The sequence below is a fragment of the Drosophila montana genome, unplaced genomic scaffold, assembly GCF_035044405.1.
Source record: "Drosophila montana isolate Dmon_TW-CO22-7 unplaced genomic scaffold, ASM3504440v1 contig_3526_1, whole genome shotgun sequence".
In the NCBI taxonomy this organism is placed as follows: Eukaryota; Metazoa; Arthropoda; class Insecta; order Diptera; family Drosophilidae; genus Drosophila; species Drosophila montana.
Genome location: NW_026998405.1, coordinates 107,870 through 123,251, shown reverse-complemented (window position 1 = coordinate 123,251; position 15,382 = coordinate 107,870). Strand labels below are relative to the sequence as shown.

Below are 15,382 nucleotides of genomic sequence, written 5' to 3'. Positions count from 1 at the left end.
CAATGGGAGCGGCTGCCTTTCAGTCGCCGTGGGTGGGCATTCTGTCTCTGTCTCCCTCTCTCTGTGTGTTTGTGTGTTGTTGTTGATGTTGTTGTTGTGAAATTACCCCATAATAATCATTTGCTTAGCATTTTGTTATTGGCACCATTTATTTTATTAATTTTAAACATTTTTTTATTGCTCTCATTGCAGGTAAGCATCGCATTGCGCCGCATGGCTTGTGTTTTATGTCGGTTTTGCGCTATCAGTTGGGTCCCAAACGTGACTAAGGACTGCATTTAGCCAAAGCTCGTTTTACCGTTGCGCATTTGTAGAGTGTGTTTGCGTGTTTTCTGGTAAGCTTGTTATCATTGCACATTGTAGTACTTAATGGTCGCGGCGAGGCGCAACTCGAAAGCGCACTCAAAATAATGTAGGCAAAAAGCTTTTACTGTGCCGCAGTCGGAGCAAAGTCACTCAAACTAAACGCTGCTCGCAGCGCAGCTGACGTCGACGTCGCGCTGTGCCTGTCTGGCTGTGTGTGTGTGTGTGTGTGTGTGGGAAAATCTAAAACAAGCATCGCTTCCGCATGCAGGGACAGCGACGGCGACAGCGACAGCGCAGCTCATGCGAAGCGTAGCGACAGCTACACAAGCTTTGGCGCAGGCTGCGCGAAAGAAAGTAAACAGTGGAATGCGCAAAAAACACTGAAATGTGAAAGAGCCGCAACATTGAGTGCTGCTGAGCGAGAGCGCGAGTATGGCCATGCGAGAGAGCGAGTGAGAGCAGTTGACGCAGACGTTGTGGTTGTGACTGCGCTGCTTTTAATGCTTTCGGTTGCAAGTTTGGCTTTGACGCTGGCTGCGCAGTCGCCGTTAACTTTTGGCTTTGGCGCTTGCTGCGTGGGGCTTTTGTTGTAGTTGCTGTTTTTTTTTTGTTTTTTTTTTTTTTTGGAGCCGATCTGGGCTGCGTTGCAAGAGGCGCACAGCGCGCGCGTTCACTCAGCGTTTGCAGTCCGGCGGCACCGGTTCGGTTCACGGCTTCACACAGCACAGCACAAAAAGCGGCCCACGAGAGCGAGTCCAAGTCCCCCAAAAGAGCCCCTCCGACCCCCGCCTAAAAAAAAAGCAACAACAACAATAGCAACAACGGCGCGTGTCAACGTCTGCGTCTGCGACTGCTTTCGAATTCGTGCGAACTTGTGAACTTTCGTTTTCGGCAACGGCCACGGCAACGGCAACGGCAACTGCGAGCCAAAAGGATTGGATGTATATCAAATAAAAATGTATAAATATGTATAGGAAACATATGTGTATGGAAATGCCAAGGAAATCTAGTGAAAATTCAAACTATGCCTTGTTGTGCAGTGTTTAATTATTAAATAAAAAAGATCTGAAAAGACATACATATTGTACATATATGTATTTAAAAATGTTAAATATGCCAATGCTGTGATACAAAGTGCATACAAATTTCTAAAGCAAATGCAAATGAATCAAAATAAATAAGAAATTCCACAAAAAAAACCTGCTCCTTAGTTGAGCACATCAAAAAAAATAAATTAAATAAAAATATACTAGCTATTTATGTAGATAAACCAACAAGAAATTTAAAACAAAACATAAGGCAACAAAAGCAAATATGTAATAAAAATAAAAACAATAAAAAAATAAAAAAAGAAGAAAATTCCCTGCGCCCAGCGACAATTCGCAATTCAAACAACTCATAAAATAGCAAAAAGCGCATAGCAACATTTGTTTTTGTTGTTGCTGCTTATTCAAGGTCAAACTTTTCTCATTCAAACGGCGGCGACGGCGGCGACGGCGACGGCGACGTCGCGAGAACCCCTTTAAACGGCAGCCAAAGCCCAGTCGCAGCGCCAATAAGTACGCGAAATAGTTGACAACAACAACAACAACAACAGCGACAGCAGCACACACATAATAATAGAAAAAAAGGCAGCGCAAAAAATAAAATAAAATAAAAGTCAAAGAAGAGACAAAAACTAGACAAACAAAACAACAAAAGCCAGCTGAAGGCAGCCGAAGGCAGCGCAGCGGCAGAAGCGTCTACAATTGCGAGTGCACAAAAGCAAATTGAGCAAACTTGTTGTTGTTTTTTTTTGCTTGCGCTTGATGCGCTCAGAATTTTTGTAAGCTCTCTCAAAGCTGCGCTTGCTGTGACAGTTTCGGTTGTTGTTGTTGTGGTTGGGCGCAGTTAGAACGCACGCGCGGGCGTGTGCGGCGGCTGAGAAAAGCGCGCGTGCGATAAAAAGCTTTATTGTTTTGTTTTTTTTTTTTTTTTTATAATTTATGTTTGTTTTTTTTTTAGTAAGCGTGTGCGCTCAGAAATTTAATTCCAATTACAATTTTCAACTTTTGTATTTTGTATTTTTTTATTTTTGCCCTGCAATCAAACAATCCAAAGACAGCGCAGCAGCAGCGTCGCAGCAGCTGCAATGTTGCAACGCGCACTTAATTAGCTTATTATTAAAACAAACAACTAAAAACCGAAATAAAAGTACGGCAAACAAAACATTTGTTACGTGAAGCTGGCAACATTTTGTGCGCCTCAGCAATGAGAATGGACTATCAAATGCCGCCGCCAGCTTTGGCACTGCAACAGCAACAACAGCAGCAGCAACAGCAGCAGCAGCAGCAGCAACATCAGCAGCAGCAGCAACAACAAACACACAATGCGCTGCAGCATCAACAGAATCAGCTGCAATTGCTGCAGAGCGTGCAGCAGCAGCAACATCAACAACAACAGCAGCAGCAGCAGCAGCAGCAAATGCTTGGCAACATGTCGCAAGCGGCGACGTTGCCGCCACTGAGCAGCCTGCCGCTGCAGGTGGTGCACAATTTGCCACACCTGCTGGCAGGCAATGGCAACAGCAACAACAATAACAACAGCAGCAGCAGCAGCAATCCGAATCTCAATGGCAACAATGTGTCCTGCAACAACAACAACAACAGTCAGACCGGCAACAATTTGCTGCGCAGCAGCATGCAACATCAGCAGCTGCTCAACAATCTGAGCAACAGCAACAACAATGGAAATGGCAACACAGCCGCTGGCAACACGTCGCTTGTGGCGAACGGCGCCCTGCCGCCGCCCACACAACTGTTGCAACATCATTTGCAACATTTGGCGCATGTGAATGTCAATGCGGCGGCCGCTGTTGTTGCCGTGGCCGCCAACAATCTCAGCAGCAATCTGCAACATGCCAGCGGCGGTGGCAACAACAACAACAACAACAACACCATACTCAACCACAACAATCTCAACATTATCATCAATAACCACACCTCCAACAACAACAACAACAATAACAATCCAGCAACACCAAATGCAAATCTGACAACAGCCACGCCCACTGTCAACACGGCTGCGGCTGTGGCACAGCAGCAACAGGCGCATGAGAACAGTTTGGTCAACAGTCTGGTGGGCGTCATCAACGGCAGCAGCAGCAACAACACCAGCAACAACAACAGCAACAACAACAGCAGCAACAACAATAACAACAGCAACAATAACAATAACAACGGCGACGACAACAATCGCTGGACACAATTTCAGGTGCAACAATTGTGGAAGCAACATGCAAATTACTTGAATGGTATGGATTCATGTCTTTTAATATACAACAGCAAAACCAGCAGATGTTTAGCAACATGCTGCAGATGTAAGGAAATATATTGCAGCGCAGGTTAAACAACAATTTGCTGCCTTAACACAAGGTTCTAGCAACATTTGGGCGAGAGAAACATGACTGCAGCGCATCTTTATTGGCAACATGCTGTGAATGAAATGTTGACAATTTTACTGCATCGTGTGACTGTTCATTTTGGCTTCTTCTTCTTATATCTTGTATCTTCTATCAATATGTAGACAAGACCTTATCTTGTTACTAGCTACAACAGCAACATGCTGCCATAACTTTGTAGGGCAACATGTAGCGGCTGTTTGGCAGATGTTTGTAGCCAAAAATTTTAAAATACTTTTTATGACGAGCTTCTTCATAAGTTCAACTTATGCGTAACACCAGGAGCTACTTGTTGCTGAAGCTAATATCTAAAGCTACAACAGCAACATGCTGCCATAAGTTTGTTGTGTCTGTAAGTCAGCTTGAAAGTAGCTAGCTGTAGCCAAAAGTTCTATCTAAAACTTCTAATAAGCAACATGCTGCCATAATTATGTTAAGCAACATGTTGTGTCTGTTACGCAGATTGGGATTCTAGTTTGGAAATACTTTTTATAAACAACTTCTTGCTCTTTGAAATAATGTGGTGTAGCTTCTCAACACCACCAGCTGCTTGTTGCTAAAGCTTCTAATACTTGCTTAGCAGCATGTTGCAGATGCTCCCTTCAAAGGAAATAGTTTCAGTTTTTACTAAGCAACATTGTTGATTGATGCTCTTGACTTTTGGATGGCTTAGTCTATAGTTAGCTTGTTTTTGCCTTTAATTTAACATTGAAATTATGTAAACTAGATTTTTGTCAGCTTGACCAAGAGGGAAACGTTTCACAAGCAGCTTTTTGGCCAGTTGTTTTCTGGCTCTTCTGGCCACATTCTGTCGCGACTAATTAACGGCCGCTAATGACCCTGATTAGGTGTCAAAGTCAGCTTATATCGATTGCCGCCGTCTGGAATTGGCGGGTTTGTGGACTGTTTTTTTGTGTTTTCTTCTTTTCTTTTTATGACATTTAACTGACGCCGCAACGCAACGCTCTATGGGTTCATTGCGGCATTTTCTTCTATTTCGTTTTTATTTTTGCCAGCATTTTTCCATTTCCCATTTCCGCATGGCGGCTGCTGACTCAAGAGTCTCAACTTTCAACTAAACCTTTTGACATCCGCCGACTTTGACTCTTGTGGCCAAACACTCGCAATCACAATCACAATCACTTTTGCTTTCAGCTTTTGACTCTGGAGTTCGCCGTCGCCGTCGTCGTCGCCCCAAGGGCCGGCAACTTGTTGGGCCGCGACATTTTCAGACAACTTTCGTTTCGGTCTCGGGGTGCTTTCCATATAATATAATGCCCAAAAAACGTCAACTTTTGTTTTATTTATTGTTGAACAAAGCCGCGACTCGAGTCTTGAGTCCAGCTGCGGCCTTTTGTTATCACAGCTTTGAGTCTGGCTTTATGGCCAAGATAAAAGCCCGGCTTTTACGGCCTAGCCGCAAATACAAAAAGCAAAAAAAAAAACAAACAATCAACAATCGCACAAAAGGGCAATTTTTTGGCACTGTCCACGCCCGCTCCCCACCCCCCCCCCCCTCCCCATTCCCCCTGCTGCCCCTCTCCACACACATATCGTGTGACATTGCCGCATAATTAATATGTGTCCAGCAACAACAACAACAAAAATTTATTTGACTTTGTTTTTGGTTTTTTTTTTGGCTTCCCAAAATGCGTTTTTACTTTCATTGAGCGACGCCGACGTCAGCTGCTCTGCCCCTGCCCCTTTCCCCTTTTCCCTGCCCCGAAACATCACAAAAATTAACTTTCACTTTTTCGGCAGTTTTTAAATTCATTTCTTTCGTCTTTCGTCTTCGTTTTTTTTTTTGGATATTTTTTTCTGGCATTTTATTTAATTTTTTTTCTTGTTCATTTTCCATTTTTTAGTTTTTGGCTGTTGGCAACGAGATTTGTGTGGCTGTTGCTTCTGCTTTTGGGAAAAATCATTTGATTCATACCAAAAATGCACAATTTTATTTAGTCGAAAGTTTTTTGAATCACAATTTGCGGCTTAATAATTTAAATGTTTAGAAATTTAATAGGCGTTTTATTCTACTGCGTTGCGAAATAGTTTAAATGATTCGAAATTTCTTTTTTGTGAAATAATTTTGTGATTTGAAATTTAAAGTGATTTATTTCTCCGTCGAAATTAATTTCTTTTGATATCTTTGTATATCGTATGAAAAAAGAAATTCTTTTTGAATTTAAAGAAATTGCGATATGATTTCAATTATTTGAAATTCAAATAAAATAACACAATTATTTTCTGTCTGGCGAAATACTTTAAATGGATTTGATTTTCTTTTTGGTTTTAAACGATTTAAGATCTGAAAAAAAGAAGCTAAATTTTGAAGCTTTCCGAATCAATGTTTGGAAATTTACTGGAATTTTTGTTCTGTATATTTTAAATGGATTTTTTGTTGCCTTTTTTTTCGGATTTTTTTTAGATATTTTCTTGTAACTTCTCGACTTGTAAAGAGGCACACCCGACTTGAACTCTCCTATTACTATTATTATTATCATTTTATTTATTTTTATTATTATTATTAATATACCGAACCTGCAACTCGTTTAGCTAATCGACAGCTGTGAAATATGCGATTCATAAATTGAACATTTAGCTGGCCAAGTACACGTTCGGCTCGTGTCGTGTGTCGTTTGTTTTCTTCTGCTTCTACAATTTAGCACTTTTTGCTGATTGGGAGAGTCGCGAATTGAGGTGCAAAATTCGAGTCCAATAATCACCTGACGCTCGGCGGCAACTTCCTTGCGTGCTGTTGGCCGCAAAACGCGTTTATCCAACAAAATTTGAAATGCATTTTGCGCATGTGCCGCAGACATGACAAATTGGCTAATTGGCTGGCGGCGCAGTCGACGTCGGCGTCGACGTCGTCACACACTCACCCAGATACGCCGAACGTACTGCCAAAATGCAACGTATTACAGTTACTTCAATCAAAAGGCAACAAACACGAGCTACCCGTCTTGCTGGCCGCTCTGATTGTTGCTGTTGCTGTTGCTGTTGTTGTCCCGGGGGCAGCAGCGGCAGCGGCAGCAACTGTTGTTGCGCAATCGTGGCAACAACTGCCAGAAACGTGCAAAATGCGGCATCGTTTAGTGTTTAGGTGAGAAACAACAAACGTTGTTCGCTAGGAAAATATCAGTGAAAGTGACGGCCCGAAGCGAAAGACACAGCGACACAACCGACCGAATGCCCAAGCGCACCACGCGGCGTATGAGCAATCTTTTAATTGTTACCATTTCACACGTCGTCGCCCCTGTCCCCGCCTGTCCCCGCCTGTCCCGCCTGTCGCTTTGTCGCTGCCAAAAAAGACCAGAAGCGCTTTTCAGTTGATTTTTTTTACCCACTTGTGTGTTGATTGAATTTCTTGTTTTTGTTTTTTTTTTGATTATGTTTTAATTTACAGCGTGCCACGCCCCGCGCCTGCGTGCACCGCATATTTGTAGCCAATTTTTCAGTTGTATTTGGGTTTCGGTGTCTGCCTGGTTTGTTTTTTCCTCTATCTTTTATCTACTGTTTTATGGGGCTGTAATTTTATAGCGCTCGCGATATGCCCGGCTATGATTATCATTATTGTCTGCTTCCTTATTTTGGCTAATTAACTGCACGACGCCGGCGGCTTTCTTTCACTCAACAACAACAAATTGCGGCTAATGTTGGGGGCAGACATCAAATAGAGAATGAGAGAGAGAGAGAGAGAGAGAGAGAGAGAGCGCTACTCATCTAGCCCTCTCTCTCTCGCTTTGTCTATCGAATATGTTACAAATCGTGTCCTCAGTGCGATGGGCGTGGCGTGAACTGTTTTCACATTATTTTCACTTTCGCTTTGTAACACAGTTTCACAGTTTTCCAGTTTTCCAATTAAACTATTGCATCATTGCTGTCAGATTCGCTTTTTAATATTTTTTAACACCAATTCGGAATCAAGTTAAGAATTCTGTACAGCAAATCGAGCTAGATAGATTCTTATTTAAAAGAACTCTAACTAAAGTTAGCTAAAACAAAAATAACAGAAGATTTAATTTTTTAAACCTCGACTCTCTTTGCGATTCTCAAGTATTCAAGACGGTCTGATAGGTTATGTGTGGAAAGAAAGTGAGACAATAATAAAAATAATAGCCATGACAGAAATATAGTTCCCTTCTCTTAAATAACATAGACATCGACGTTCTATGTGATTCTCAAGAATACAGGTAGGCCTGATCAATTATACGTGGAAGATAGTAAAAGTTAGAGCAAAAGCAGGAGAATGAAAAAGAAAAAAAGAGGGAGAGAGAGGAAGAGACAGATAGAGACACGCACTAGGACACAGGGAATAGATAAAATATAAAAAAAGAGGGAGAGCATCTAAGAGAAGAGCTTCAATTTAAAAGCCTATCAACGCCTATCAACATTACTAAAGAAATACTCTGCTATTTTAGGTTCTGCAAATCACATAGAAGAACTAATGAAATCTATAGGGTATCACAAAAGCCGAATATTTTCGCAACAGCTTACAAATTAAATTTTACATTTCGAAATACAAAAGAAAGCGAACGCTAATCGAAATGCCGTTAGGAAAATTAAACTTGTATTAGCTTGGCTAAAGTTTGGCAAAAAAAAAAAGGGGCTATTAAAAGTTAACCAAAGAGTGACAAAATGTATAGTACCAAGTACCCAGAGGCGAGCATAGGCTGCCCGAGCTTTAGTTTGGGCCATGACAAAAGCGCTTTTTATGCTAACAAGCCCGGAAATCAAATGTGGCCAACACATTTTCCCACACATAATTAATTTTGTACACAGCGAAAAAAAAGGAAGGTAAAATAAAGCAGAAATTAAACATAAAAGTGCTACATCAAAAAAAAAAAAAAAAGCGCTATGCAAATGAGCGCGAATGCGGAATGAATGCAATGCACAGCCAACAGCAACGCCAACAACAACAGCTACAATCACAGTTACAACAACAACAACAACAACAACAACAGCTACAACAATCGAAAGTGTTACACTTTCTGCACTTCAGCAAAAGGCAGTCAAACAAAACAAGAGCCAGCAGAGCCATAAACGAGTGCCATGTAATACAGCAAAGCAGAAACAACAACAACAGCAACAACAACAATATTGCAGTTAAAAATTACCGCAATTGCGCCATCGACGCGACGCGACGCGACGCATGCGCCAACAGCGACGCGAACGCCAGCGGCGACGTCGACAGCGACAGCCCCGTTGAGACAGGTGAAAGGGGCGTGCAAAGGCAGCGCGACTGCGCTGTACGTGCCCAGCGTTGTCTCAATTGTTGAGCTGGACTCAAAAGCGAAAAATTCACTTGCATTGCATAACCTGTGCCAGCAGCTACTGCAAAACTAGCTGAAAGTGTGCTGAAAAAGTCACAGCACACACACACACACACACTCACTTCTAAAAATACTTCTACACACACACACACACGCTATGTAAACACACTTGGATGTCAATGTCGGGGTCTCTGGTCGCGCTTTTGTTCTACATTTGCGTGCTTAGAATTCGTTGCTGCTGCTGTTGTTGTTGCTCTCTTTCTTTCTTTCTCTTCTTTTGCATTACTTGTGACTTGTGACTTTGGGAACCGGTTTTCATTCAATTTGGTTGGGTTTTTCGGGGTTTTTTTCATTTTTATCTTTGCTGTTCATCCGCAGCGACTTGTTTGGGCTGTTGTTGTTATTGTTGTTGCTTGCAGGAGATTTTACTCTCACTTTCATTTTAATGCGAGGCCTGCTTTAAAATGCAGTCAGCGTTGGTAGGTGGAGGAGGAGAGAAGGGGGGGGTTTCGCTTTAAGGGCAGTCGATTTAATTGCCTCAAAACGGATGTAAACGAAATCACGTAAAGCAAAGCGAAATGCAAACATTTGGAATTTGTTTAATTAATGAATTTATAAAATAATTTATGGCTTACTTCAGAGAATTGAGGACATTTCTTTAAGCGTTACTTAAAAGAATTGTTGAACTATTTGCATAGCTAGGTGAAAAGTGAGGCTCTTCGGTTCTGGCCTAATGCCATTTGCACTTATTGGCCAGCTTTGGGCCACATAATTCTATGTCCAACTAGTTAAAAGTCCACAGTTGTCACATGTTTCTCAAAACGCACGCAAAGCGCGCAGCTTCGTACTAAATGGAAACAGTAAAAGTGAAAGTTTAATGCGGCATTAAAATAATAATAAAAAACAAAAAAAAAAACCTACATCAAAGTCCACTAAAAAAAATTTGTGACCAGCTCGCGCTGTCCATTAACACAACAAAGGCACAGGCCAGAGGCTAACAATTTATAGAAATAATATTAATAATAATAACAGACAGCGACGCACACAAAAGCGCAACAAATTATGCCCCCGAAAAAAAAATAAAAATATAAATTCATTTTCACCCAAGAAACAGCATAAATTTTGTTGTCGTAGGCCTGGCTTAAGATACGTTAAGAGCGCCTTTTCTAATGAAACTGTTGCCAAAAAAAGACAAAAAACAAAAACCCAAAAAAAAGCGGCGGAAACCAAATGTAAAAAAAAGAGACACGAAAATTATGCAAATTATTTTAATTACAAACGAGAAACTCCAAAAAAAAGGCAACAAAAAAGCCCATAAAAAGTGCGCGGACTACAAAACGCAGCGCGCTTTGTTGCTGGGCCGCAAAAAAACCTAAAAAAAGAAAAATAAACAACAACAACAGCAGCGGCAACATTGACGCATCGTTGACCCACTTAAATTGGCAAGAGAAACCGTAAACGAAACCGAGCCACAGCCAAAAGCCAAAGCCAAAGCCAGGCCGATCGACGCAACGTTGTGCTAAAAATAAACCCTGCGCCAGATTCTGTTGCTCCTGTTGCCTGAGCCGCAGTGAAAGTGACATAAAAGATACAAGTTGCGCGAGCAAAAAGATACAAAAGTATCTCACACGCACAACGAAAAAGATACAAAAGTATATCACACGCACAACTTGCGCCGAGCCCTGCTCAGCTACATTTTCTATGTGTCTGTATTCTCATACATTTCATTTCATGCCGTTCCATTTCGTTTCGTTTCGTTTTCGTTTTGTTTCGTTGCGTCTCGAACTAGCTGTAAATATTGTATTTGCTCTTCTTTCTATCTTTCATTTTTCTTCTGTTCTTACAGGCAGGAAATCTCCATTTTTGGGTTTCATTTGCAAAGCAAACGGTAAATTTTTGTTTTTCAGTTTTTTTCCCTTTTGTTCAGTTTATGTTGCTGTTCTTTTGTTTTGAAGTTTTGAATCTTGAGTTTTTTTTTGCTTGTCTTGTTTTATTTGCATTTATTATATTTAATTATTTGAATATCCGTTTTTTTCTTAAATTACAGTTTTTATTTTAATTGTTGCTCACTTGCATCTTTTTTGCGCTTGCGTTTAACCTTTAAGTCAACTCCACTTTTCAGCTGTCAATTTCCTTCTCCCTCTCTCGCTCTCTCGCTCTGGTACACAAAAATTTCCCAAGCATAAATCCCAGCGCTGAAAAAAATCCCAACCCCTTAGCCCGCTAGCAAATATCAAATACAAATGACTAATTAAAAAGCCAAATGAAAAGTTGCTCATACGCCGTGTTGGCCCGCTTGCAGATTTGCAAGTCCTAATTTTGTGTACGTGTGTGTGTGTGTGTGTGTGTGTGTTTGCTGCCTGATTTGCTGCTATTACTTCACAATTCACATGCAACAAACACTTGCGCACTTTTCACTTACGCTTCACTGCTAGCGGCATTAAAAAAAACAAGTAAAGAAAAGCAATGAAAAGAAAAGAAAATATTACTTCACTGCCACAGACCAGAAATGTGGTCGCCGTCGACGTCGCCGTCGCAACATGGCATAAAATTTCGCAATAGTTGCTCATTCGCCTAAAAGGCAACAGTAACAACAACAGTAAAAACTTCGCAAATGAAAGTGAGAGTGAATAAGAAAGCGGAAACTAATGCAAGCGAAACCAAAAAAAAAAAAAGAAAGAAAAAAAAAACAACAACAACGCGCTGCACGACGACAACTGGTTTCTGCCGACGGCGTCGGCGCAGACTTCGGCCAAACTTGTTTGCCTGTAAAATGTGCAAGAAATCAAAGAGCGCGTCGCCTAATGCTTAACAGTGACTGCCGCCATCGCAGCAGCGCAGTCAACGCCAGCAGCAAAAGTACGCTCAGCTGCGCCTGCGCAGCGTTAGCTGAGTGCAGCTTTTTTTGAGTGCGTTGCGAGCGCGCAGAGCGACGATAAAAATCAGTTGAAAGCTGAAATTTCACTTTCGCTTTTAGCTGCTGCTGGCTGCGCTGCTGGCTGCGCTGCTGGCTGCGCTGCTTGCCTGCCAGCTAAGCTGCTTCCTCTTTTGTTTGCTTTTGGTTTGTTGGTTTTGCCTGACTTGTTTAGCTGTCTCGCTCTGGCGGCTTGTGTTTGTTTTCGGCTGTGTTTTGTTTGCCGTTCGCAGCGCATGCGGAAATTGTGAGCATTTTGTTTCTCCTTTCTTTTGGGCAGTTTGCCAAAAAGAATTGCCCAGTTATATATATATACATATGTATTTTATAATTTGTATGTTTGTATGTATGCTGTGTGCTTTTGTGGGAGACGCTGTTTTGACCCACTTTACAGACAGCTGCCCAAGTAGTGCTCAGGCCCTTATCATTTACTATGTGCACTTGAAAAGAAAACAAAGCTACTCTACAAATGATTGCGAAAACTATTTTATTGGAAAAACACTAAACCTTATCAGTCCCATTTGTCGTCGTTAGCCTGTGATTAATTTGTTGGGCAAAAAAAAAAAAAAAGCAAAAACTATTAACTTTGCCCTTGGTTAGCATTCAAAATGTTCACGTATATAAACCACATATATTTATATATATTTAATACAGGTGTGTGTTTTCTCTTTGCAGGCAAATCCACATCGAATAGCAAAGAAATCATCTGCCCGGATGATAAATACAAAGAGGAGGGCGACATTTGGAATGTTGAGGCCCAAACGGCATTTCTCGGCCCAAATTTGTGGGACAAAACCTTGCCCTACGATGCTGACCTCAAGGTAACACAAGTTAGTATCATATTCATCGCTGCGTAGTGGCTGCGTCTGTTTTTACTACACTCCCGCCAACCCAATTACCCTTTCCCCTCCCACACACACACACGCAACCCAAAATTGCAAGCGAAACAGTTGAATACACACAAACACACACACGGACACACACACACACTGGCACACACCCGAAATTAACCCGAGTTTTGGTGCTTTACGTAGTGCGAGAATTGTATTCTCATCATATTGTATAAATACTGTACAGTTTGTGGCTTTGACTAACACAACCTTTTTAATTATATCCTACACAAGAGCTGCATTAATTACATGCGATATTTAATTACTTCTTAATTACCCACACAATTACTTCAGTAATAAGAGCATTTAAGCAAAAGAACATGTTTAAAGCTTTATCCACTTAAAAAGAAGTTTAATTACTTAATTACTTGCTTGGAAATATAATTACTTAGGCAATTCTTTGTGGCTACTGAAAATACTTGAGTAAATACGCATTAAAAGTAGAAAAACCCAGCTAAATGTTATAATAAAAGGTATCTTTAGTAATTACTTGAGTAATTATGCCTGAAAAGTGCATTACTCAAGTAATTATGTGTGGGCACTTTAATTAGTTGAGATACTGCGCCTTTAAAGTAGAAAAACAAAAGCAAATTATAAAAACTATGCTTAAAAAGTAGGCTAAAGTAATTTATAAAGAAATTATGCTCAAGACTGCAATTACTTAGGCAATGTGTGGAAATTACTTAAGTAATTATGCCCAAAAGTTACTATTACTTATTAATTAAATTACTTTGAATTACATGATTAATGGAGCTTAAAAAATTAGAATATTTAATTAAATTAATTGCTATTGCATTTAATTACTCAAGTAATTATGCCCAAAAAGTGTAATTACTTAAGTAATTATGGTTAACGTTCAATAGTGAAATTAAAGTTCATCTCTTTTGAGTAATTGTGCCTTAAAAATTCGAAACTAAAGTATATAAAATACTTTTCAATCTAATTATTTGAGTAATTATGCCTAAAATGCGTAAATAAGTAATTACTTGAGTTATTTTGCCTTTAATATGAAAGAATTAAAGTACATAAAATATTAATTTAATTAAATTACCTAAAAGTTCATTGAAGAATTAGAATTAATTTAATTGGCTGCAATTACAATAAATCATTTAATTTAATTACCTGCAAATGCAATTAAATAATTGGATTCAATTACCTGTATTTACATTAAATAATTGAATTTGAATTGAATTACCTGTAATTACTTGAGTAATTGTAATTATTGAAGGCGAAGATTTTGAATTTGCCACCTCAAACATCTGCCCAGTGGAAGTAATTAAAGTAATTAAGTTGTTAGTAATTAAGTAATTAGGTAATTAAACACTACACTACACTTGTCCGGCTGTGTTGATTGTTGAGTTTGTTGTTTGCTGTTTCTGCTGCCAATTTTGAGTGCAACATTTTTGTGGCACACGTGACATTACAATATTTGCAAATTCTTTTCGTATGCAGTATGCGGACCTGGACGAGTTCTTGTCGGAGAACAACATACCCGACAGCCTGCCCGGCACCCATTTGGGGCACGCCGGCGGCCTCGGCCATCGCTCCGATTCCCTGAGCCATGCGGCGGGTCTGTCGCTGGGTCTGGGGCACATAACCACAAAACGGGAGCGATCGCCATCGCCATCGGATTGCATAAGTCCCGATACGCTAAATCCGCCATCGCCGGCCGAATCAAGTGAGTATACGAGTGAGACAGAGAGAGAGAGTGAGAGGGAGAGAGGGAGAGTGAGCGGAAGAGAGTCCCAATCCAAAAACCACGACCCCCCCCCCCCCCACATCATAATTTTTAATTATTAACTTTTAATTTGTTACTCAATTATTTAAAAAAAAAAACACACAAATGGAATGGACATTGCGCCTAATTAACTTTTCGACTTACAATATATTATATTGAATATTGAATATTGATTTTGATTTACCACCTACACATAAAACACATAAAACTTTTTCATCTAGCGAGTAACCGATTCAAACCAAAAGAAAACCCATGAAAAACTAAACTAAACTGAAAAAACAAACTAAGAAAATGTTTTTGCTCATGTCTTATCAAATGCTAAATGTTAAAGGCTGAATTACATTCCAATTTGTGCGATTCGAGGCAAATTTTCTATTTCCTTTTCGTCTACTTTCATTTATCTTCTTCTATTTTCTATTTCGTTTTCTTTCTTCTATTTTTTTTTTTTGATTTTTTTTCTGATTGTTTCTATTTCGTTTATCTGAAAAGTTGCGAGTGCATTTTGTATGATTTAATTTATGGCACGAACAGTCTGTGAAACATTGTTAACATTTAGTATTTGATATTCCAGCATTTTCATTCGCATCGTCGGGGCGTGACTTTGATCCGCGCACCAGAGCATTCTCCGATGAAGAGCTCAAACCGCAGCCGATGATTAAAAAGTCACGCAAACAATTTGTTCCAGATGAGCTCAAGGACGACAAGTACTGGGCCCGCAGACGAAAGAACAATATTGCCGCCAAGAGGTCGAGGGATGCGCGCCGCCAAAAGGAGAATCAGATTGCGATGCGTGCCCGCTACTTGGAGAAGGAAGTGAGTATC

General features: G+C 40.4%; 1 protein-coding gene across 15 annotated transcripts in view; it reads left to right on the top strand.

Moving 5' to 3' along the window:
• Window positions 1–15,382, top strand: part of Pdp1 (PAR-domain protein 1) — a 58,414-nt gene that overhangs the window by 41,145 nt on the left and 1,887 nt on the right. For 2 of the 15 annotated variants that reach the window (XM_064692113.1, XM_064692103.1), the window contains 4 exons: window positions 10,865–10,906; window positions 12,608–12,753; window positions 14,275–14,500; window positions 15,132–15,373. In XM_064692113.1, coding sequence (XP_064548183.1) covers window positions 10,865–10,906; window positions 12,608–12,753; window positions 14,275–14,500; window positions 15,132–15,373 — 656 coding nt within the window. Of the gene's footprint in view, window positions 1–2,547; window positions 3,599–10,864; window positions 10,907–12,607; window positions 12,763–14,274; window positions 14,501–15,116; window positions 15,374–15,382 lie in introns of those variants that run through there. The other 13 variants (XM_064692112.1, XM_064692102.1, XM_064692114.1 and 10 more) reach the window with 10 other exon arrangements.